The following is a 24,066-nucleotide window of genomic DNA, read 5'->3' on the forward strand; positions in this document are numbered from 1 at the left end:
TAATCCTCCCCCTGGAGGCTCGCTTGCCTTGAGAGCTGCTCTCCAGCCCTTTGGCAAAGACTCTCCCTAACCCTAAGAAAGCAAGGGTGGTGTGTGCCAGAGCCCTGCCGGAGCAGACCCTGAGGGGAGGCCAAAGGAAACTTCCCATGACCCAGAGCAGTTCAGAGAAAGCACCGGCATCACACGGCTAAACTCGTTTTTCTTGGCCATTGGGTTTATTTGGGCTGTAACAAATATTTTGGCTTCCTTCCCTATCGGTTTGCCAAGCAAAACACAGATCCAAGTTTTCAGACTCCGGGATTGCAGCAATTCTGCAAAATGACAAAGTGAAACACATACTGGCTAATAAAGAGCTATTCATGCTCTAAATACCCTCTTGTGCTGCTCTCCACACAGTGTAGCTCAGCTCCTGGAAATGTGGAGMCTGTTTGCCCTGCCACCGATCTCGGTGATTTGTTCTGCAGCAAGTCACGAGGATGTTTCCTTCTCAAGCAGCCCTTCCAATTTTGGAGCAGTTTATTATTCCTCTCCCACAAACAGCCAGTGCTTTCCTGGTTTTGTACTGTTGGAATTAAACAGACATTAGGGGTGGTAACTAATGGGACAGGTTATCCAGCATCTGCTCACACTGGAGATGGCAACCCAGYGTCAGCAGGTGTCACCAAAGGTAGCACCCTCATTTTTTTATCCTTCTCCGTTAATGCTGGGAAGCTGTTATTGCAATTTAATACCACAATATTCCCTKCTCAGGGAGTCCAGCAATGTTCCCTCCCAATGCCCACCAGGACAGCAAGGAGAGGAGAGGATCCCAAAACTGCCCATCTCCAAACCCTGCCCACAAACAGGGCGGGATCTTTCCAACAGCGACCTCCAATACCCATTCTGTCCTTGGAATTTAGTCAATGGCTCCAAGAGTGCTATATGAATCAATAAACCAACCCATACTATCCAAATAAACAGGCTTTTGTAGCTAAAGGCAAAAGATGTGGAAAAGAAAAAAAAACATGTACATGCTTTTGTCCCGAGAAACTTAAACTGAGGTCACATTTATTGCATGTGGCAATTGCATGAATAAAGAGTAAAAGCTCCCTCCCTCCTTTAAAGGCTTGTGGGGGAAACAGAGTGAGATGCTCAGTGAAAAACATCCCAACACTCCAGGCTGGGGGTGGGTGAGGTGGAGGGAATGACTCCTCTGCTGCATCCATCATTCTTGGTGTGTAACTCATCGCTTTGGTGATGGTGGCACCAACCAGCAAAACCATTTTATTGCCCAGAATCTACGACCTCTCTCGCACTTTCAGACTGTGGAGACTCAATTTTCTTCCCTTGCAGGATGACCAGACACAGAAAAGGAAACGATGCACAGGGATGAGTGAAAGCACAGATTTCTCTGGCAATACCATCCATAATTTGACAGCTTTTCTATTCTTTCCTTTTCCTCAAGCTGGAATGTGAGTTTTATACACTAAAGAAAGATCTGAAAAGACTGGGCTCCTCTGTGAGCAGCAGAAGCCTGAGCTGACACAATTCTGCAAGGGTAATTCTCAACTACTACTTGAGGTGTTTTATAGAAACCATGGTGCTACYTAGAATTTACTTTCCTCACTTCCAAATCAAAACCACAGCCACAAGTTTGAACTGAATTCATGGTCCAGAGGAGAAGCAGGAACTGTTACTACAATAAACATTAYAAAATCCAGGTGCAAGTTGATTTATTTGAGGGAAACACAAGGTGCTTTAGATACTCAATGCATTATTAATGCAGCAACAGCTACTGGTGCTTTATCTGAAACAGAATTTTATGCTGGGTTTTTTTTTGCATCAGCCCCTTTACTATATGCTTCCCTAATGAAGCTTTAAAAAGAAATTGCCTGACTTTGAAAATATCCAAATATTCATAACTGACAGAATTAATGGAGGTTTTCAGATGGTGTCACTGAACTGGTTGAAGAAATGACAAAGCAGCAGCTGGATTCCAGTAAGGGACACTACATCTTCCAAAAAAAGCCAACACAAGAAATGTCACTAATAAAAGAAAAATTACAAAAAAGTAAAGGATGCAAGATGGCCAGGGCTGCCACAGGAAAAAAAAAGCCATTTAAATCTCAGAGATCAATTTTAACATCAATCCAATGCTAAGAAAAAATGACWGTATTTTATAGTCACTGAAAACAGACATGTTGAATTGAACTGAGTCTTTGGAACAAAGAACAAATGCTTTTTCCATTCAAGGCAGAGACAAAATGTAAAACCTTGCTAGTAACTGTCTATCACTTCATAYTTCTGCACACTGACTTGTTCTTTAAAATTTATTTAGCATGTACCACTATTACACCTAACACAGAGATGCAAATTCACTTCCTTCCACTGAGCTGGCCCCTCAAAGCTCAGACACCAAGAGTTCAGTCAGGTCCAAAAAACACCTCACTCCTCCCATCTCGTGGGCACAAATGAATGCTGCAACCACAGCGAGCCTCGACTCAGGAAAACACTGAACCACGTGAAAGAATATCTTCATATCTAGGGATATTTTCATAACGTGCACTTCAAACTCGAATTTTGCTTAAATCCTTCCATGGTAGTGAGCTGTCTCTCCGAAAGAGAGAACTGAAATGAGCAGACTATCTTCGGAGTTGGCTGATGCCTGACAATTTTTGACTTTTTATACACCCTTTTATACATTTTATATATCCTTTTAGATATTTTCTGTATCCTTTTCATGTTCTTTGCACCCTTAGCCTACATGCTTGCAATTTTTTATATTCTAGCTCAGTTTTGGGGTCCTGCTGGGCAGAAAGACCAAACATCCCCAGTAGGGTGAGCCCTGGGCTGTCTCAAAACTCGAGGGTYCAACCTTGGCTGAAACCTTCTGTCTGGAACACATTGTGTGAATGGGCTCTGGCCTCATCTGAGGTGGGGGTTCTTTAGAATAGGGGGACATTACTGCATTTGGTAAGGTCCTTATTGGGGGATTCTAGACAGAAATGCTGATTTGTGAGGTCTATAAAATTGAATCTGTGTTATATTGGGGTGCATCTCGGCGTGTTCCACCTTGAAGAGCTGTGCCCCCAGGATCCCATTAAATACCAAAATGAAACCCTTTTATCCCCGTAACCGTGTCTGCCTCAAAATTCTAACACCAACCAAAAAGCTTTTACCATTTCTCCAGCTAATCACGGAAACACAGCATCATGGCCACAACGAAGAACAGCCCCAAGTTCTAGCTGTAACCGGTATTTTGGCTCCCTCTCCTGCCCCAAGTTCTGGCTGTAACCCATGTTTCAGCTCCCTCCCTGCCCCAATGGAAGAACGGCCCTGAATTCTGGCTATAACTGGTATTTCAGATCACTCTCTGCCCCAGCAGAAGAACGGCCCCAAGTTCTTGCTGTAACTGATATTCAACTCCCTCCCTGCCCCAATGGAAGAACAGCCCCAAGCTCTTGCTGTAACTGGTATTTGGGCTCCCTACCCCAATGGAAGAACAGCCTCAAGTTCTGGCTGTAACTGATATTTCGGCTTCCTCCCTGCCCCAAGCTCTGATTATAACCAATATTCCATCTTCCTCCCTGCCCAAATGGAAGAACGGCCCCAAGTTTCAGCTGTGACCATGTTTCAGCTCCCTCCCTGCCCCAATGGAAGATCAGTCCTAAGTTCTGGCTGTAACCAATATTTCAGCTCTCTCCCCCGCCGCGATGGAAGAACAGCATCAGGTTTTGGCTGTAATCAATATTTGAGCTCCCTCCCTGTCCCAATGGAAGAACAGCCCTGAGTTCTGGCTGTAACCAATATTCCACCTCTCTCCCCTGCCCCAAGTTCTGGCTGTAACCAATATTCCACTCCCTCCCTGCCCCAATGGAAGAACAACCCTGAGTTCTGGCTGTAACCAATATTCCACTCCCTCCATGCCCCAATGGAAGAACACACCGAGTTCTGGCTGTAACCAATATTTGAGCTCCCTCCCTGTCCCAATGGGAGAATGGCCCCAGGTTTCGGTTGTAACCAATATTCCACTCCCTCCCCGCCCCAGCGAGCCCCCTGCGCAGCGCTCACTCCGCTCACCCGCTGGTGATGTCGTCAGCCCTGATGTTCTTGCCCAGCACGTCGCCGTCGCTCATGTAGCCYGTGGCGTCCATGGCCACTCCCGGGAGGTCAATGTCGTCTCCGGCCCTGTCACCGATGTCACCGTGGCCGCGCGTGGCCAGCTGGCGCCGCAGCGGGGCCGGGTACAGGTAGCGGCCGGCGTTGGGCTCGGTGCCGGGGAAGCGGCCGGCACTCCCGCGCGCGGGGTAGCCGTTGCCCACGGACGGCGCGTCGCCCGCCTGCAGCCGCGGGCTGGACTGGCCCAGGCGCCAGGACAGCGGCGTGGGCCGGCCCGTCAGGCTGAGGATGCTGCGGCCGCTGATCTCCGTGGTGACCGTGGTGTCRAACGTGGTCTCCAGGGTGCTGGAAGCAGAGATGGGAATGCGGCTGTCACGGGGATGCTGTGAGATTCCGGCGATCCCGGACRCTCACCGAGTTACAGACTCTGCACACAATTCACCGCTACAACACTTGGAGAGATCCCGCCTTTTCACTTTTTGGGTCCTTCCTCATGTTCTTAAAAACCTTACACCCAGGCCACCAGGTGCTCCACCCACACCTGAGATGACTAAATTGAATGATTATCCACAGCATCAAAGTGTAACTTTCTCATCTTCGAGCACTTGTAACTCCATTACACCATGGTTTAGCCAGCCCAGGCGAGGGAGGGGRATAAGCTGCCTAAAGGCAAACCTGCTGTTTGTCTGATGTATTTTCTATTTTTGTCTGCACCCATGAAAAATTCTTAACTCTGGTGATGTGTCCAGCGCCAAGATAGAAGCTATTTCTATACCACAGAGAGGATTAAATGAAAAGTATACGAAGGCAGGCCAAATTTTTTTTTTCTTCAAAATATATTTTGCATATTAACAAACCAATAAAGAACTATGAATTTCTTTGAAGATACTCAAACATAGGAGTAAACCCAGGAAAAACAAAAAATGACTCATCTATTCATGAACTGAGTATATATTTAAAATATATTGGCAATACTTACACATGAAACCCTAAAAATGGGACCACACCGTGAGTTTGCACGGGATGTGTACGGACTGCAAGACTACACCCTGAATTCTCATAGCTGAATTGCAGCTAATCCATRGCTGCAACTTCTCTTACCCACATGAACTCTTCCTTTCCTGCTCAACTAAGTGCCACTTTTTTACAATTTATTGTGGATATTTTTAAAATAAACAGCATTGTACCATTCTCAATACAATGTTACATGTAAACTGCAAAAACCTCCGYATTCTCCGGTTRTTGTAATTAAGCCATGAAGAGCTGYCACATCAATTGAAATTCACAAAGAAAAATAGTTTTGGGAGTTCATCTTTGCAAACTCTGCTTTTAGCAGTTTTAGACACAAAGCCAAAACTCAATAAACTCTTTTAGGGCTGGGGTACATAAGGCACCAAGCATTAGGTAGGACCCCAACCCCATTAGGGGCCAAACAGCTTGTTCTCCCAAATTTCCCAACACTGAAAAGATCTAACTCACATAATATTGAAATGTAATAGCAATCTTTGTTTATTTACAGCATATTTTAAATATTGCTTAAGATTTACAAATGCTGCTTTACGAAGAAAAAGCTGGATGATTAACAATATTAGAAAAATTTCTTTGTCCCGAGTTTGGTCAGGAATTCAAATTATGCACTTGATAATGTGGGTCAAGCACAGTTCACCTCTTATTTAAACAGAATATTACACACAGGAGGAGAGGAGTGTACTGCACTTAAGTTATTCAACTTCAGTAAGATAAAGAAACATTTTAAACTATAACTTATATTCAAACATCACCTCACACATTTAACAAGAAGTGATTATTCTCGACTTTGGAGTCACTACACAACCCATCCTATCAATTCCTCATCATACATCCCAAAAACCAGCAAACATTATTCAAATTCTGTGCATTAAAGACAAAAACTGCTATTATCAGTGTTGATAATGTTTCTAAGGATGCAACTCAGCCAGATGTAAGAGATGCAGAGTAAGAGCACATTTCCTGCTCCTAAACCATTCCTAAGTTTCTATTTCCTAACAAACAGAGAGGTGCCCTCACCTGTGAGTGACCTGGGTTCCCCGTAAGCTGGACATGGTYTCCTCCAGGTTCTGCCGAAGGTCAGCGATGTTTTTCACAGTGCGCAACCGCCGAGTCTCGGGGTCCTCTCCTGCAGGGAAAACCAGCCACGAGTAAGGGCCAGGCAGGAAACAGCACCGAGCTGAGCTGCCATCCATGCCTCAATCTGGCTCAAATGCATTTTTTAGAGCCTTTCCAAAGCGGTTGGGATGGAGATCCCATTCCCCTTGGCAGGCACCTGCCACTGTCACATCCTGACTGGGACAGGCTCTGTAGGGTCACACCTTCACTGCACAGGCTGCCTTTGAGATGCTGCTCTTCTGTCACTTCCCATGTGACCCAGCCTGAATTCTGGTTAACTTTTAACCTCATCAGAATACACATTCTATCAATACCACCATCACCATCCCCCTGACACAGGCCATTTCTCCAGTGCTGCATCTTCACCAGGTCTTGTTTTCCTGTTCCACACAGATCTCATTCTACAACAACAGCTTTCCATAAACTAAACTCTGCTGACCRGCTGCTCCATGCCAGTGGTGTTTCAGGTAAAATAACAAAAGGTTTTGCTTGTCAACATCATAACTCAGTTACTGTTCCCAAAATGTGCTAACYACATGAAGCTGGGGGATGGCTTAGTTTTTTCATGGTGTTTAGAAATCCCGTTCTTTAGCTTAGTTCTGAAACACATTCATGTCCTGCTCTGTAAAAGCAGAGTTTATGTACACAAAAAAAACTTCCTACAGCCTCAGCACAATTTAGTTTTATAAAATTAATAATTTAATTAGTGCCTCAGCATAATTTATTTAYGGGGTCTCAGCTGTCAATTCAGAAATGTTTTGGTTGCTACCTCAGCTGAGCTTTATAAAGTTAAACCCTCTAAGAGGCCGGAGAGAAGTGAATTTCTAGTGGTGCCAGCGTATTCTTTGCAAGCTGAAAGCTGGAACAGAAAACTTCCAACAAACTGTCACAGAGCTTCTGCTGGGCACAGAAGGAAATTATTTCATTCTAAAGGGTTTATAGCTCAGAACTGAAGAAAATACTACAGAAAATGGCACAACTTTTGCCATTTCATCTCAGCATTCTCTGTACAAGTGATGCATTCTTGAGCTGCCAGGATGCCGGTCACCCGCACGATTTCTACTTTAGATGGATATCTGTACATYACACACATCACAAGTGGTAAGAACCAGATAAGAAAGCTGCTGCTGGAACTTTCTACATTCTCTGCTTTAGATTTCACGTTTCTAAAAGATGCCACCTTGGTGGCACAGAAAAACCCCATTCACACACTGCCGCTTGCAAAGCAGCAGTGGTACAAGCTCCTGGCCAAAGTACTCAGCACGTGTCAGCAATTTTATTTTAATCAGTCTCTACTCCCTGGGAAATCATCTCCCTGAGTTACAGCTCACTTAAGCCACAGGGTCAAACAATTATGGTCTGTCTGGACTGGAAACATCCACCTAACAAGACTGATTACTTTAGCCAGCGGGTCTCTGGGACAGAAAACATTTTCTGTCCTCATGGATCTACAAATTTTTGCAGTAAAGAACATAAAATATTTATAAGCCTTTAGCTTAACAAAGGTCACAGTGCTCTTTTACAGATCATTTCTCTCCTAGATGTGAAGGCAAATGGGAGGTGACTTTTTAGGAGAACACACAGGAGACAAACTAAACCAATTTCTACTGTGAACACTCTGATGCCTAAACTGATACCTAATTTTCACTTAAATGACATTCCACTGCTTAAATTATAAGGATACTTAAAAGACAGATATGGGATGGTTGGCCCCTAGAAGTTAATCCTAAAACCACTTAGCTCCTCATGAGCAAGCAGCACCCTTAGACAATTCTGCTTCCATTTTTCTCTACCTATGCTGTTTTGTTTTAGAAGTGCTTTTGAATTAGCACACCAATAGCTGCTAGGCAGGGAGAGAAGGTATCTGTGCCTTATTTCTTCCMGTTCATCTGGGCTGAGGCACTGTTTTGTTTTGTTTTGTTTGCTGTTTCCCCCAAGGCCCCTTCATGGATGCTGCAGCCGTGCACAGCTGGGGTTTGCATCTCCCTTGTCTGAGGCTGTCAGCTGTCTTCCGCCTTTGGGTCCCAAAACTCGCATCTTCTAGCTGAGAAAGAGTTTGTATTTACATAACAGCTGTCATTAAAGACTGAAGACCTTTTGTGATCTAGAAGCACTTCTCAGTTTGCAGGCTGAAATACATCCAGCCCAGCCAATGTGATGATTAAGAGGTAATGCTGAAAAAGTTTAAGCAGCTGGATGCTGTGTTTCTTACTTGGAACTCTCCTATTTAAATATGAATCCAAAAAATGTTCTCAAAGATTTCATCCTTTGTGCCTTTTATTTGTCTTTTCAGTCCTTCATCCACTTACAGGTAAATTGTATTCACATTAAACACAGACAAGCTCCCTTCTGCACTCCTGCAGCCCTTTTCCTCTGCAGAGCCCTTTTCCTCTGCAGAGCCCTTCTCCTCTGCCATCAGCACACAGCTACAAAGGCAGCACTGACAGGACATGGGATGCAGGATCAAGTTAATCTCATGGTGAAACTTTCAGCCACATCACTTTTCCAAGGAGGGAATTTGGTCCCAAAACTCACATTAAACTGGGGGACAGAAAGACTGAGGAGATGAAAACACCTGAGATATCCCACTGATTAAATACACTGCAGCAGCACACAGTAAGCAAAGCCAGAAATATTGCTGAAATCGGGACAAGACCTGACTGTGACTTTAAAAACACATTTTAGATCAAATCAATAGAATCTAGTACATTCTCTGCACATCTACGCATTAATAGAATACGGCTGCTGAAAAACCTTTTGTCATATTGATAAGCTTAAAATTTTTTGCTAGTTATATATTTCTTACAGTAGCAGGAATTCCAGACAACTACATGAGTTGCTTTCTAATTTAGATTGCTCATATTCTAGCTACAACCTGCTTCAGCTTCTGTATGCYGGACACAGTGAAGTGTAGCTGGATTTTGGTGCCCTGTTGCTGCAAATGCTATTTCTTAAATTTATCAGATTCATGTAAGTGATACTGAAATTCCTCCAAACTCAAACACCAAGGAAATAAACTTAATATCTTCTCTAAGCTCCGAAACAAATGTTTTAAAAGTCAACAATACATATGAAATGCTTGAGGATACTTAGGATCCTTCTAATAGCTTAATCCTAAAAAAAAACCGATGTCTCCTTGAAAAACATGAAGCAGGCAGAATTCCTAATGATTTCAAGAAATTTGGGGAGCACACCATGGTGCTGAACTCAAGTATCTCGAGTTCCAATTACTGACACCTTGTTTTCATTGCTGAAGAGCTGAAAGGAATGTAATGATTAAGAACTGAAGCATTAGGAATAAACCCAACCTGCTCTAGCTCATTCTTATTTCACAAGGTCGTGCTGCAGGACATACCTGAGAGGTCCTCCAGGGCAGGCTGGGCAGTTTTGACATAGAGAGCAGAGTCCATGCTGAGCCCTCCCGTGCTGGCCTCGGCTGTTACGTTCCCCTCATTGTCTGTYTGAGATCTGGAAGGAAAAACAAACCCAGAAGTGCAGCCTCCCTCYATCCAAAGTGGCTGGAGTACAACAACAAGGCGTGCACCTGCCATCAGCCACTCTGTCCCACTCTCCACAACACACCACACACTGATTTTACATAATTCATTAGTCCCATGTTGAATTATGTCCTAGAAATGGAAACAAGCACTCAGCTGTAAAAAATAAAAAATTCATAGTCYAAGATAGGCTTCACAGCTCATCAGATGGGGCCTTAAGACACTTGGATTTCCAGATCTTAAATTATCAATAATATCAGTTGTTGGGGCTAATCTGATCCTCTCCAACAAAGCCTGTATTGCATGAAGATAAAGAAGGYAGAGTGTGATGGCATGTTACACTCYTGCTGCTTTCCATTCAATAATCARCTTTTGTATTTTAAAAGAAATGACTGAGCAAAACCAACTTCAAACTCCAATTCCTTGCCTGATATTATGGTAATGAAAGATAATGTTGTAGGGATCTATGGATCTATCAGATTTCAGTTATATATTGCGATTCATTTCACTTTCCTGACTATGCTGTGTTTTGCTCACAGAGCCAGGAAGCACTTCTGACCCAAGGGCAAGGGCTGTGAAAAAGGGAAGACACAGTTGGGAATTATTATTGCAATACTCTTAATTTCACCTGACCCTTGCAGCAGGATGCTCTGCCTGGAGCAGGGGTGAACCAGCTGGAACAATGCCCTATTTCCAAAGGACAAGGGGTCTCAGGCTGCTTTTRGTGCTGGATAATCTGGAACCAGCCTGACACATCAATCCCAAAGAGGATCCTCCTGACAGGGAGGTGGGGATGGGGCAGAGCTGGTGAAGCACCTGATAAAGGAACCAGCAGTGACCCCACTGAGGCTGCTGAGCTGACCCAGCTGGCCAGGAGACACTGCCTGACGGGCAATCCCTCCATCCTACAAAAACCCAATCCCACTTTCTGCTGGCAGGCTCTTCTAACACATCCCTCCCTGCAGTGTGTGCAGATTCCTCCCCTGAGCAGGGACATCCTGGAGGGTGAGCAAAAGAGATCTGCCCACAGTCATTGGTATGGGTGAGTGACACCAACCTCTGCTGAATAATTGCTTTTAATATCAATTTAATACGGTACCTTCAGCATTGTTTCAGAAATAGTGCATTACACTACACCAGTAGTTACAGCTGCCTTGACTGTGTAGCAAACAATTCTGACTGAGAACTTTCAGTCTAATCATGACCAGAATAAATCMWTTTTTTTWAAATATAAATCTATCTGRTTTGCCATCCTTAATCCTACWGGACAGCTCAGTCCCACCCTGGGGCTGAGGAGCTTCTTGGGGAGCACGTCTTTGGGAACCTTTGCTGTCGTTTTCTCTCTCATTACACTTCCCCATGCATCCCCTACTGCACCTGCCCAACAAAAGGTGCTTCAAACAGAAAATGGGCCCAACCGAGGTTAGCTGCGACCTCATTTGGCTGCCCTTTTGTTTTTAACACACAGAACAACACAGGACTTCTTGTCTGGCCTCACCTAAACTAAAGGATTTTTCATTATTTTTTCTTTTTAATTCCCGATTCCTGTTTGTGGTGAGGCAGCTCCACGTGTGTCACCCACAACGAACACCACGAGTGTGTCTTGGCCTTATCACAGCTTCCAAAGCCTCAAACAAACCCCACACATGTTCCTGCACCCTTTGGAAGGGCAGCACCTGCTCAAAGAGGTGCTCAGAGTGTCACCTGAGCAGGGTCCCACCTCTGGCAGGGTCGGATATAACAATAAATCCCCTCCCAGGCTAGCACAACTTCTCACGCCTTAGTCTGGCAGCTTCCACCACAGTTTTTGTCCAAACGCGTCAACTGCCAGCTCTCTTAAAGCAATGATCTTTCAAGAGATTCTTTTAAGAGATTCTTTGAAGAGAGCCTTTTAAGAGATTTTAAGAGATGACATGGCATTCACCCAGCTGAAGGATGTCCAGAAGGGACAGCCCACACCCACTCCCCCCACATGCCCCGTACCTGTACATGAAGGGCGCGACGGTGGCGGTGTTGGGGTGGCTGTACTGCGCCTGGGGCTGCGGCAGCTGCACGCTCACCGTGTTGCTGCCCGTGCTGTGGGTGCTCACGGCCGGGGCCCCGGCKCCCTTGCCCTCGGAGGAGGCCAGGCTGGACGAGGAGCTGGAGTGGCGGCTCTCCAGCTGCGATTTGTGGTGTGACAGCCCCGCGCCGGCCTTCCCTCCGCGGCCGCGCTCGCCMTCCTTGGTGGCGGCGGGGGCACTCGAGGGTTTGCCCGCGGTGTTCTTCATTCCTGGTTTTGGTATTCCGCTGTGCGAAGGGGCYGAGGCATCCTTCTTGGCGCTGTTCAGCTTCCCTCCCTTGGGGATAAAGCTCGCGATCTTGGAGGACTTTTTTGGCATCTCTGCTGTCGCCGTCAGCGCCGTCTGTTCTTCTCTAGGTTCCTCCCTCAGGTCCAGCTTCTCGGTGATRGAGGTTCTCTTCGTAAGGTCTTTACTTTTATCCTTTTCCTTCTCCTTTTGCTTCTCTTTCTCCTTCTCGTTACYCTTCGGAGAGCTTTTCTTGTTGGTCAGCGCGCGGCTGAACGTCCTCTGTGCGATGCCCTTGAGGGCGATTTTGGGGCTGTTGGACATGGAGCCCGGGTTGTTGACGTTCAGGGCGGTGCCTTCGATCTCCTCGCTCTCCTCCAGGCTGAGCAGAGCCTCCAGCTTCTCACAGCTGTTATCCCGGGACCTGGGGCCTTCCGTTTTGGAGCCCCCTTTGCTGTTGAAGAGTTTCAGCTTTTCCAGCATGGATTTCTGCCCGTTGGGGGTGGYTTTGGCCATTTCTGGGGGCGGCTTTGGGGGCTCGGCTGCCGGTGCCTTCACGGACAGCATGGCAGAGGTGGCCGTGTGCTTGGCGCTCAGGGACTTGCTGCGCCAGGGYTTGATGGCAGAGCTGGGCTGAGGGATGGCCGAGGAGTTACCGCAAGGAGCGGCACCRCCGCAGCCCGGAGACGGCGATGAGACATTTTCATTCATTCCTGTGGGCTGGGAGGCTGCGCTGTCTGCAGGCTCTGGCAAAAAAAAAAAAAAAAACCACAGAAAATGACCCCGAAAAAACGGCCTTGGTGGTACCTGGTGTTAGAGCTAGCGTGGGATTCTTTCTGCAATGGAACATCAAGAATTCCACGCCAGTAACGTTAAAAAGACACAGCAGTATTTTCAACATCAGTGAAATTGAGGGAAAATAAAAGCCGGTTTTCTTTTTCTACCCAGCAGAACAGCAAGGAGCTTCTACTGTATAATTTACATTTACTTGCTGTTCAAGAAAAAGAAGGGAGAAAAGGAATCTCTTCCAATTCAAACCAAAATGTGTTCTGCAATGTGCTCTCCCTTATTAAGTCCACAATACTTTTTCATTAGCAAAAACACAGCRCTATTTTATAACTAAGGGTTCCCTCTGCTTTTGGCAAAATACTCGCTGTCCAAGTTCGATTCTTAGAAAAACCTCAAACTTATAAAAAAAATGCAGGAGTAAGGAAAAAAGTAAAACTGAAGTCCTTTCAGTTATTGGGGGTGGGGGTGGTGAGATCTTCACATGCAAAGGTAGAAGATAACTCTGTACAAAAATAAAACCAATTCTAACCTTTTGCAAAGAACCTCAATTAAGTATTACCACACATCCTAACTCAGCTGTAAGAGAAACTTGTGGCAGCAACCRTACAGCCCTCCCCCCACAGAGAAAACAAATCTTTTCTTTAGTTAGTTCCTCCTAATRTTATTTGTTCTCATTAAGAAATTAGTTCCGAGCTTAAAGAGAGCTTGAAAAATCACACTCACCTACCAGTGGCCACTTCTCCTCTGAGCYGGTTTCTCTTTGCAGAGTTTCCTTTTTGGAGATGTTACTCTCTCAATTATCACAAATATGCTTTCTGTTAAACTGCTCATGTTTCCAATTAAATTTTGTCATCTGTGTCTGTTTGCCTGCCCAGCAGCCTGCTGGGGATTAACGGCTCTTACCTATATTTCCCTGCCCTCTAGCACTGGAGTAAACTGTGTACAGAGCTGCATTTTTTTAATTCAAAAATCAACAGCGGAGGAGAGCGTGTGCTCTCTCTCGGCAGCAGCAGCAGCCCTGCGGATCCAGCCCTGTAAATCACGAGCTGCTGCAGCCAYGCAGGGACTGTTTCGCTTCACTTTCAGCTGCTCGGTGAAGATACGGCTCTGTTAACCTCCCTCCCCTGATCCAAAGCAGATCTACGGCAGATTTAGAGCACGTACATCCTCCTGACTCAACGGAGAAGCGCGTTTCTAGGAGTATCAGAGACTCCTTAGTAATAAACTCAGCCATTTCACGTGCTTACRGACAAAGTGGAACAGCAGGAACTAACACTACTTTTAAAGACATTACTAAAGTCAGAAGATTTCCAGGACTGTTAACCAGTAACTATCACACTGGCCGATTTTGCCAGTCCTTTTCCTCTGGTAAAGTTCCCACAGGGAGCTGGAAGGAAGCAGGAGCAGGATTACAGACACAGCCAGCAATCACGCTGCTTTTCAGCTCGTGCCAGCCTGCTGACTGCCAGGGCACTGTTCCTGCTTTACTCCAGCACAGAAGGGAAATCCTAAATGCCCCAGACAGCRATGCCACCTGGCCCTCTCGCTGCTCTGCTCCAGCCTGCTCAGTCCATCCTGGCRGGTTAAGGAGGACCAAAAAACGATGGCAYGGGAATCACGGAATCACTAAGGTGRGGAGAGGCTTCCAAGATCGAGTCCAGCCATGATCCCAGCACTGCCCASCCCACCACTCACCCACATCCCTGAGCACCAYGCTTTTTGAGCGCTTGCAGGGATTCCAGCGCTGTGGAAGGAGTCACAGTGACCCCAAGTGCAGCAGCGAGCTGACACAGTGCCCTGACACAGACACAGAGAGCAGGGAAGGTGACAACTTCTCCACGAGCTGCCAGCAGAGCTCCTCCCCGCGCTTTCAAAAGCTGCACCACTGCTCTTTCCTCCGTGCCTCTTACCGTACGCCGCTGCTTTGTTTTTGTTTTCATTTCCTGAAGTCCTCCTGCTCATCCCGGTCCCCTTCCCATCCCCGCACCACACCGGGCTCCTTTGGCWCGCTGCAACAAGCAAGCCTTTGTCTCAGCCTGCCTTCCACACGAGACATCCAGCAATGGATTGAAAGCTTCATCAAAATCCCAATTGTGAGCACTGCACAGTTAATTTGTATAGAATATTTTAAAAATAGTGATGGCCCTTCTCAGTGGCTATAGGAGCTGGAGATTGACAGTACTTTCAACGCTAAGATCCTAATCCACATTTCTTCAGCCTTCACGYTAAAGGATTCTCAGCAGAAAGCACAGCCATGCCCAGAAATCATCAGAGCTGTCTGGGCTTCATGAAARTGCCTAGGATGGATTTACAATCTGGACCGGGGTGGAGGGACCCAATGCACTGATCAATATGGGCACAGAAGCCTTTACTCGCTCAGGAAAACAGGACTGGGGCAATATCAGGGTGACAAAATGAGAATTACCAGCAAGAGCTGTGACAAAATGACAATTACCAGCAAGGGCTGTATCTGTGAAATAAAAGAGCTGGCTATGGCCCCTGTTAGTACAGCACATGTAGGCACAGAAACTCAGCTCAGGCTCTGAACATGCAGACAACCGAGCAGATACAGGGAAGAAATCTGCATTCTTCTCCAAGAGGTTCTTCACAACAGCTTGAGAACAGCACAGGTCACACGTCCCCAGCATGCAGAGCCTGGGCAGAGTCATTCCCTGAGCCAAGGGGGAGCTGAGCCCAGCTCGTGGACCTGAGCTGAGCCCAAGCCCTTGAGCTGGCTGGGCACTCTGACCCCAGCCCAGGCCAACACATCCCGACAGGGCTCTGACCAGCGCCACAGCTCTCCTGGAAAGGAATGGAAGGTGCTGGTTCCATTTGGGACCTCAGGTGCATCCTAAGAGCCCAGCCGAGTGCTCCAGTTCACAGACTTCTGAGGAAACACACTTGGCTTGGATCAAGTGAAACAACTTATAATCCAAATCCCAAAGCATGGCACAAAATTTATTTCCCAGCAAAGTCCAGAACATTTTCATTTCTCCTTTTTTTTTTTTAACAAATTTTTTTTTCAGGAAATCTATTTATTTTGTTATTTATTCTGTTTGGTCACTGACTAAAATATGCTTTTCCCAGTTTATTTGTTTATAAACACAAAGTTCTCTTTGTCCCAACACCCCCACATACACCCTCCTGTTTGGAAGGGAATTTTGCTTCCGTTGCCAGTGGTGCAGGATGAGCACAGTGCAGCTCCATTTACAGCCATGTCAGAACAACCAGAAATAAGAACTAGACTATGACTGCAGTGTTTAAAAGAAAAAGAAGAATATATTGCAACAGTAATGTAATTTTCAGAGTATCTACTTAACATTTGCCACAAAGTGAATTCTRGATGCTACGCACCTGAAATGAATGAAAAACGTTCATAAAGTCTACAGTTAAGCAGCAACACTTTGGGAAAGTGAAAGAGGTATTTGCTTACACAACTTCAGTGGATTTGGATCCATACTTGGGTCAAATACAGCAAAGCTGGAAAACGTAATTTGTTACATTGCACCATTGCAACAAATAAAAGGTCCACCCTAAAACACTCCTGTGAAAAATTGCTCCAGCTTAAGAGAATTTCAGTTTTTCAGATGCTTCGTTTCTTCCTCGTGAACAAGTGCTGGCCCTTTCACTCCTCTGGCCAAGTCTGGTGAGCAAAAGGAGCTGTGCTGCCAGAATGCAGCTTCAAATGCTGGGTTTCCTAATGAAGCAGCAACAGCAATTGGTGGAGAACACATCAGCATGCAAAGGGGAAAGTTTTATTCAGCATAGCATAGGCCCTTCTTTCATGAAAAGGAGAGCAGGTTTYATGCATTCAATTAATAAGCTTATTATTTCCCATGTGTTCCTTTGTGAGGGAGATATTTTCTTTCTTCAGCAACCTGCATTAACTAAAACTGACCATAAAAGAAATGTTTTCAAACCCAAGCTACAGTCTACAACAAATAATGATCACTTTCCTCTTTTCAAAGTCAATTCTTGGCCTGAAATCTATTTTGTTCCTAGCGTTTCTGTTAAGAAAGATGTTGGTGGTCCARCTCCAATGCCAATACACACTGTTGCATGGGTAAATCTGATTTCAGCTGYTCCTGCAGAGACTGAACTGCCTCAGCAAACCTACCCATTTGTGAAGAAAAAAAAAGAATCTGGAGGCTTATGATTTAATTCTTCCACAGAAGCCTTTGAGAGCTTACGTTATAATAAGGTCAGGGGAAAATATATGCAATTCCCCATCATTTGTCATGTTCACTCTGAGTAAGTGGACTTTGATTTGCTATAACTGAAAACTTTCAAAAGCCATCATTATGAGCATGAAAGGCAACACACAGACAAAGGATGTTCTCATAGTTACTCTSCTTAGGAGGGTCAAGAACTGAACAACATTTTTACCCATTTTCARATGAACAAACAATTATTTTTTATTTTACAGCTATGGGAAAAAAAAAGTTCTTACGAAGAGAAATATCTTTTAGCCCAGCCCACAGATTAGGTAACAGATTTAAAAGCAAATCCACATTTGCTTTTAAATCCACATAATTTAGGCAATAAAAGCAGCTCTGCTCTATGACACCACAGTGTCAGAACTGCAGAATCCACTGTGGCAGTTTCAGCATTTCCCATCTGGAAGAACAAATGGTGAATCTTGACCCTTCCCATCCACCCACCAGAAGACTCTCCTTTCAAAGCACTGCACTTAAAGCCCTACAGAGAAAAACATTTTAGCTGAGCTGYTCTCTTCTTCAATAATCATTTATCAAAGCCTGGAAGCATGGAAATGTCTCCATTCCTGCCAGGAGCCAACTACAAAACCCACAATCCTTCCACAACACAAACCACAAGCAGGTATGGCAGCAGAACATTCTCCACAAGACCACCTGGCACACAGTCCCTCCTCAGAATTGCCCAACTCTTGTGGCCCACAGGCATTTCCATTTCCATTGAGACACTGATGGCCAGGGAGAACTGCAGCTGGCAGGAGGGATGGCTCAGGTCCCAGCCTGGGGTGGGCACAGCCTCCACACACAGCATGGACAAAGCTTTCTGCTCTCTCTCTTCTATTCTGAACCACAAAAGACCAAACAACATTTTTTTTTTAAATTTTTTTTTTAAAGCAGAGATTGACCGGTAGGGAGATTCTGTACAACCTGAGAAAAGCCTGAATAGGGAACGTTTTTCTCTGCTGAGGATAAAACCTTAGAACCATAGTTGGAATCACAGTTGGGAAAGATCTTAAAAACCTGGGCAGGGACMCCTTCCACTAGARCAGGTTGCTCAGGATCCTTTCTAACCAAGCAGAATTGTTTCCTTTCTAACCAAGTTGTTTCCTTCAACTTCTGYCCACTGCTTTTCCCTTCAGCAGTGATTAATCTTACTATAACACAACACAAAAATTACCTYTACTCCATGATATTCTCCTTTCCTTCCACCACTTACTTCTGCAATCCCAGGGCTGCAAACTCTGTAGCTCCAACAGCAGCTCCCCGCTGTTCATGCAGCTCACACTGTGCATCCACAGCAATGTGTTCCATCCCTGAAAACCCTCTCCCAAGGCTGTGGATATGTCAGAAACTCAATTTCCACGTTTCTGTGGAGCTGCCTCTGTTGACACTGAGCTCCAGCCCGTGGAACAACAGTTCTGCTTTGGCTGGTGCACTCAGCCAGGACTCAGCGCTTTCGCCGAGGGAAGGGAAATAAAACTGGAGCACAGGCATTCCCTTTCCTCATTGTCTCGCCATAACCAACTGAGACATCTGAATTCCTTGTTGTTTGTGTTTAGTTACTGTAATAATCAAAATGCTGTCCGACATGAATGCCTAAGGAAGGCTGGAGAGACCTCTACTGACCACACAGCAGTTGGATGATCACAAAAATAATGAAACCCAAGTTTACTGTGCCATTCAAAACAAGCTGCACTCCCCRTTTAATAGCAGACAAACACCATTCTTGTTCACTCCTCTCCATTTCCTTCTCGCTGTTYGTACAATCAGATCCCCCAGGACTTCTCATAACAGACTTATTYAGAAGCATTAATGAAATCCAGGCAGGAGGCTGTTACAGAGTCTTTCACTGGGTTTTACACTTGGCTGCAGTGGACAGTATGTCCAGCTAGCAGCTCTGGTGTGACACATCTCTCCTGCAGGTGACATRAAACTGAAAATCTGAGAACTGCACCCAGGGAATGTTGTCATCTGACTGTGAGCAGTGGCTCCAGCCTGGCCTTGGAGTGACCATGGAGGCAAAAACAGAGGCAGAGGTTCAAGGGAAGGACCCAGGGAGGCTGAAGGATGTCCCAAGCTGAGGAGAAGTGGCTCCTACAAATGTGTAAGGGAGCCTGGGATGTGGCACCACTGCTCTTTGCTCTCCTGTGATTTAACAGCAAACCTTCGTTTCCATGGCTGCTTCGCTGGCACACTTCACCCAGCAATAAATTTATGAGAAACTGGAAATATTTATTTTAAAAGGAAGCATGTAGGCACTGCAGAGGCAGTGAAACACTGGAGCAGCTCTTAGCTGGTACAAATTAACATGGTCCCACCACCTCCAACACAGCTATGCACATCCACACTGGGCAAGAGGCTGYTTTTCAAGGTGAAATTCTACTTCAATGCTCAGGATTTTTATCCTCATCAACTGCACAGTTAGGAACATGTCACTGGTGAATATTTTTAGGTTGTATTTTTTGTTCCCTAGAACTTTATTTAAATGCATTTTGGGCTTGGTTTACACATTTCTAAACTCAGTTCAAAGTGCTGTGGTCTTGCAAAGCTCCGCTTCAGCCACGGTGAACCCTCAGCCAGGCTTTGTCCAGGTAGGACACATTTTAAATGCCAGGTTCAGCCAGCTGAGCAGCTGTAAAATGAAGCAGGAATATGATTCACTGCACACTCATATCTTGTCTTGTAAACATGCCACGCTGCTTGTGATTTCCTGACAGCCTTGGAGCTGTTGGATGGGCACACACCCAACACAAACACATCTGAGCATTTACCAAGGCGAGCCAAACTTTCASAATGTTTGATTAGGAAAGTGAAAGGGTGCAAACAACAGCCCAGGACAGAAGGAGATCTGAGCTGGCCCAAGATGAGTATTTTGTTTGACACTAATGACTCTCATGAGGGGCATCTTCTGACATCAGGAGCCTGATGTCTGGGGAATCTCTGCATTAATATATCTGGTAAATTGGAGAAATGAACTTGAGTCAGGAGGTTTCATTCGCTGAGGATGACTGAGGAGGTTTGTGCTGAGAAAGGAGAATCTGAATGGCTATATTTAAAGGAAAATTTAAAGGAAAGGAAAAACCGAATGCTGAAATGTAAAGGAAAGGAGAAACAGAATGCCTAAATGTAAAGGAAAATTTAAAGGAAAATGTAAAAGGAAATTTAAAGGAAAGGAGAAACCGAATGCCAAAATTTAAAGAAAAGAAGAAAGTGAATGCCAAAATTGAAAGGAAAATTTAAAGAAGAAACTGAATATCAAAATTTAAAGGAAAGGAGAAACTGAATGCCAAAATTTAAAGGAAAACTTAAAGAAAAGGAGAAACTGAATGCCTAAATGTAAAAGAAAGGAGAAACTGAATGCCAAAAATTCAAAGGAGGGAGAAACTGAATGCCTAAATTTGAGAGAAAGGAGAAACTGAATCCCTAAATGTAAAGGAAAATATAAAGAAAAGGAGAAACTGAATGCCTAAATTTAAAAGAAAGGAGAAACTGCATGCCTAAATGTAAAAGGAAGGAGAAAGTTAATGCCAAAATTTCAAAGGAAGGAGAAACTGAATGCCTAAATTTAAAGGAAAATTTAAAAGAAAGGTGAAACTGAATGCCTAAATGTAAAAGAAAGGAGAAATCGAATGCCAAAATTTCAAAGGAGGGAAAAACTGAATGCCGAAATTTAAGGGAAAGGAGAAACGGAATGCCTAAATTTAAAAGGAAGGAAAAACTGAATGCCTAAATGTAAAAGAAAGGAGAAATTGAATGCCAAAATGTAAAAGAAAAGAGAAATCGAATGCCAAAAATTCAAAGGAGGGAGAAACTGAATGCCGAAATTTAAAAGGAAGGAAAAACTGAATGCCTAAATGCAAAAGGAGAAACTGAATGCCGAAATATAAAAGAAAGGAGAAAGTTAATGCCAAAATTTCAAAGGAAGGAGAAACTGAATGCCTAAATTTAAAAGAAGGAGAAACTGAATGCCAAAATTTCRAAGGTCAAACCATCAGCTCTGCACCTGCACWGCCACAAAAGGAGCTGCAGCAGAGYRCAGCTGCACACTTYSTAAYGCTGCACCAGGGGASATCAAACATCCTCCAGAAATGCTGTAGGAGGTTCATCTGTGGAATCAGAGGTTTGTGGAATCACAGAATAGAAGGCAAAGAACTTTACTCGGTGCTGCTCAGCACCAAAGCAAGGCTCAGGTCCAGAGGGTGCTGTGTCCAGCTCCAGCACCCTCAAAAGGACATTCACAGACTGGAAAGGGGCCAACAGAGATCATCAAAGAATAAAAGAGATTTATCACAKGAATGAGATTTATCCCAAAAATGAGATTTATCACAAGGAACCCATAAGAAAAAGTATGGAGTAGTAAAGATTGCTTAGTTTAGAAGAGAAAAAAGGTTGAAGGAGACATTTTAAGCCTTCAAGTCCATGAAGACTGTTATAAACAGGACAGAGATCATAAACATGCCTTGTTTTTAGCCACATGGAATGGCTTGATATGTGTATTTTAAATAGTTACTCTCAAGACCAAATGGATACTGGCAGGTCAAGAGATGGTCAAGTCCCTGTCAAAGGACATTTCAGAGCAGACTGGGGAACACCTCTCACACACAGGTATTTGACACAGGCACAGCTGATTTTCCTTCCGAGCTGGAATAAAAACTCCCCATCTTATTTACAAATACAATCCCAGAAATATCTATTGGAAGCTGCAAACTTATTGGAATTTTAAACGCTCTTTAAACAGAATTCAAACCAGGAGCCACATATGCACTGCAAAGTTATCGCTCAAAAGGAAGCATCAGGTTCCTCAGCATTTCTTTCAGATTACCCCACACTCCTTCTCTTCTCTGTGTTTTTGTTTTTCAGATTACCCCACACTCCTTCCCTTCTCTGGATGTTTTTGCTTTTCAGATTACCCCACCCTCCCTCCCTTCTCTGGGTGTTTTTGTTTCTCAGATTACCCCACACCCCTTCTCTTCTCTGTGTTTTTGCTTTTCAGATTACCCCTCCCTCCCTCCCTTCTCTGGGTGTTTTTGTTTTCACTCCTGCCATGTGGAATTCTTGATCACTGCACTATATTCCAGGTAAAACAAATCACCCCAAACAGTTGGTAAATACCTTTGACGTATATTATATTTAGAAAGTTGGATAGGCTTGCTCCAGCATCTGCTTTTTGATAAGCAGAACAAAAGAAAACACCAACTACTATGGTTATGCATTTGCTGCTCCAACTGTCCTAATAACTATCCCTGTACCTGGAGCCAGAAAATACCTTCTCTTACCCATTTAGGATGAATGCTGCTAGAAATGGGTAGGAAAAAAAAATTAAAATGCTCTAAAGCAAATTTCTATCATAGTTTTTCTCAGAGCTCCTTTTTCGCCACTTTTGGGTCTTTTTAGTTCTTACATGATTACCAGGCATTGGTTTTTGGCTCTCTTTATCACTATTAATTYATTTGGAGTGGAAAAAACTGCATGAGGTTAAAAAGAGCACAGGATTTCCAGCMAGGAAGTTTGTGCAATGCCACTTGTCTGTCCTGTGCTTGCTACAGGAGCCAAATCCAATCATTCAGAACGTCAAATATTTCATCTCATTTTACATCAAGCTACAAAAGAGGACTTGTRCTCCATTTTAATGTGCTTAAATGAAAGATTTTTCATCCAGAAAAACTTTTAAGGTCATCTACATTGATCTTAGAGACAATAGGGCTCAGTATTTGTGCCAAAACTGGAACCCCTGTCTGAACATCAGCTCTGGGCAAATATTACATTTTGACTCATTATGTCTGATTTAATCTCTTCCAATGGCCAAACATCCTTGTTCTTAAAATTTCTGTCCAATCTGTGGTTCTAACTGGGCTAATATCAAATTCCTGAGGAATGGATACCCACACACTGCCTGCAGAGATCAGGATGAGTTGTTATTGCCATAAATGCCACTACAGGTATCTTGTAGGTAATCAGGGAACCTTCTGACCTTTCTTTTAGACCAAGAGCATAAATTAACCCTTYAAATATCAAACTGCAAAGGGGATTTTCCAACGCTCTGTTTCTGTTATTAGCATCCCTCTTTCTCAAAACCCATTTGAACACCACTGAAATTCAGTCTCCCCAACATTAAAAACAAGAATTGAGTTTTGATCTCCTCCTGCACGTTTCTCRCCTTGCTCAACATGAAGATGAGAGTTTTCCCTCTCTATGCTAAAGTTGCCTTTTTTAMTTGAATCTGAGGGTCTGACATAATCCAAATCTGCCATTTTTAAATTACCTCAAGCAATGCTGAGTTCAAGACAAGCTCAGTATCACACAGAACCAAGCCAGCAGAATGTATTATCATGCATTTTTACATAACACAGGATTGAATTTGAAACATTTTTATGATTCAAGTAGAAATTCCAATGGCTGCGTTCCAGATTTAGGATTTTCTGCTCTTCCACAGGAAGGCACTCAGAGAAATGAACACAGATTTCACRGCAAAGCTGACATGAAGACACTGATTTAACCCTGAGGAGCCTTTCCTGCTGAATCTCTGACAAGATATGCCACAACCTCTTGACCTGTGCCCTTGAACTCGCTGCCGTGGCCTCCTGAACCTGATAAATACAAAGGGCAGACAATTTTAGCACACACGTGTGGCATGTGTAACCACACACCCGTTTTCTCGCTGCAGGGGGGTGACATTTCCTTGCKGACATTCTACTGATGGCACTCAGCCCTATTTTGATCACACAAAGTTATCAGTAAAGTTATTAGTAGTCACAGGAGCAAGTGATGTGTAAAGTGACRTGTAATTACAGTGTTTATAGTTATGTGGAATTAAAGTTTTTAGTATACAGGTGTTTTGRCATGTCACAGCTCACACTGCAACCTTTGCTTCTGAAATCAGTTTGATGGATATTTCTAAATTGAGATTATACCTATGTATTTGATATATTTAGATACTTATTCTCTACATAGATTTAAATCTTTTACATGGACAAATGTATACACACAGCTACATAATACATACCTATATTTATACAGATATCTGGAGATCTATTT

General features: G+C 44.2%; 1 protein-coding gene across 1 annotated transcript in view; it reads right to left on the reverse strand.

Moving 5' to 3' along the window:
- The window catches only part of LOC130577536 (neuron navigator 2-like), a gene marked incomplete at its 3' end in the record, with an annotated part of 111,914 nt that overhangs the window by 7,711 nt on the left and 80,137 nt on the right, over positions 1 to 24,066 (reverse strand). Inside the window, exons 7-10 of the mRNA XM_057372979.1 lie at positions 11,724 to 12,774; positions 9,599 to 9,711; positions 6,145 to 6,253; positions 4,060 to 4,443 (exon numbers count right to left, since the gene is read on the reverse strand). Coding sequence (XP_057228962.1) covers positions 4,060 to 4,443; positions 6,145 to 6,253; positions 9,599 to 9,711; positions 11,724 to 12,774 — 1,657 coding nt within the window. The remainder of the gene's footprint in view (positions 1 to 4,059; positions 4,444 to 6,144; positions 6,254 to 9,598; positions 9,712 to 11,723; positions 12,775 to 24,066) is intronic.

This window comes from Malurus melanocephalus, unplaced genomic scaffold (assembly GCF_030028575.1).
Source record: "Malurus melanocephalus ecotype Western Australia unplaced genomic scaffold, MMel_1.1 scaffold_182, whole genome shotgun sequence".
NCBI lineage: Eukaryota > Metazoa > Chordata > Aves > Passeriformes > Maluridae > Malurus > Malurus melanocephalus.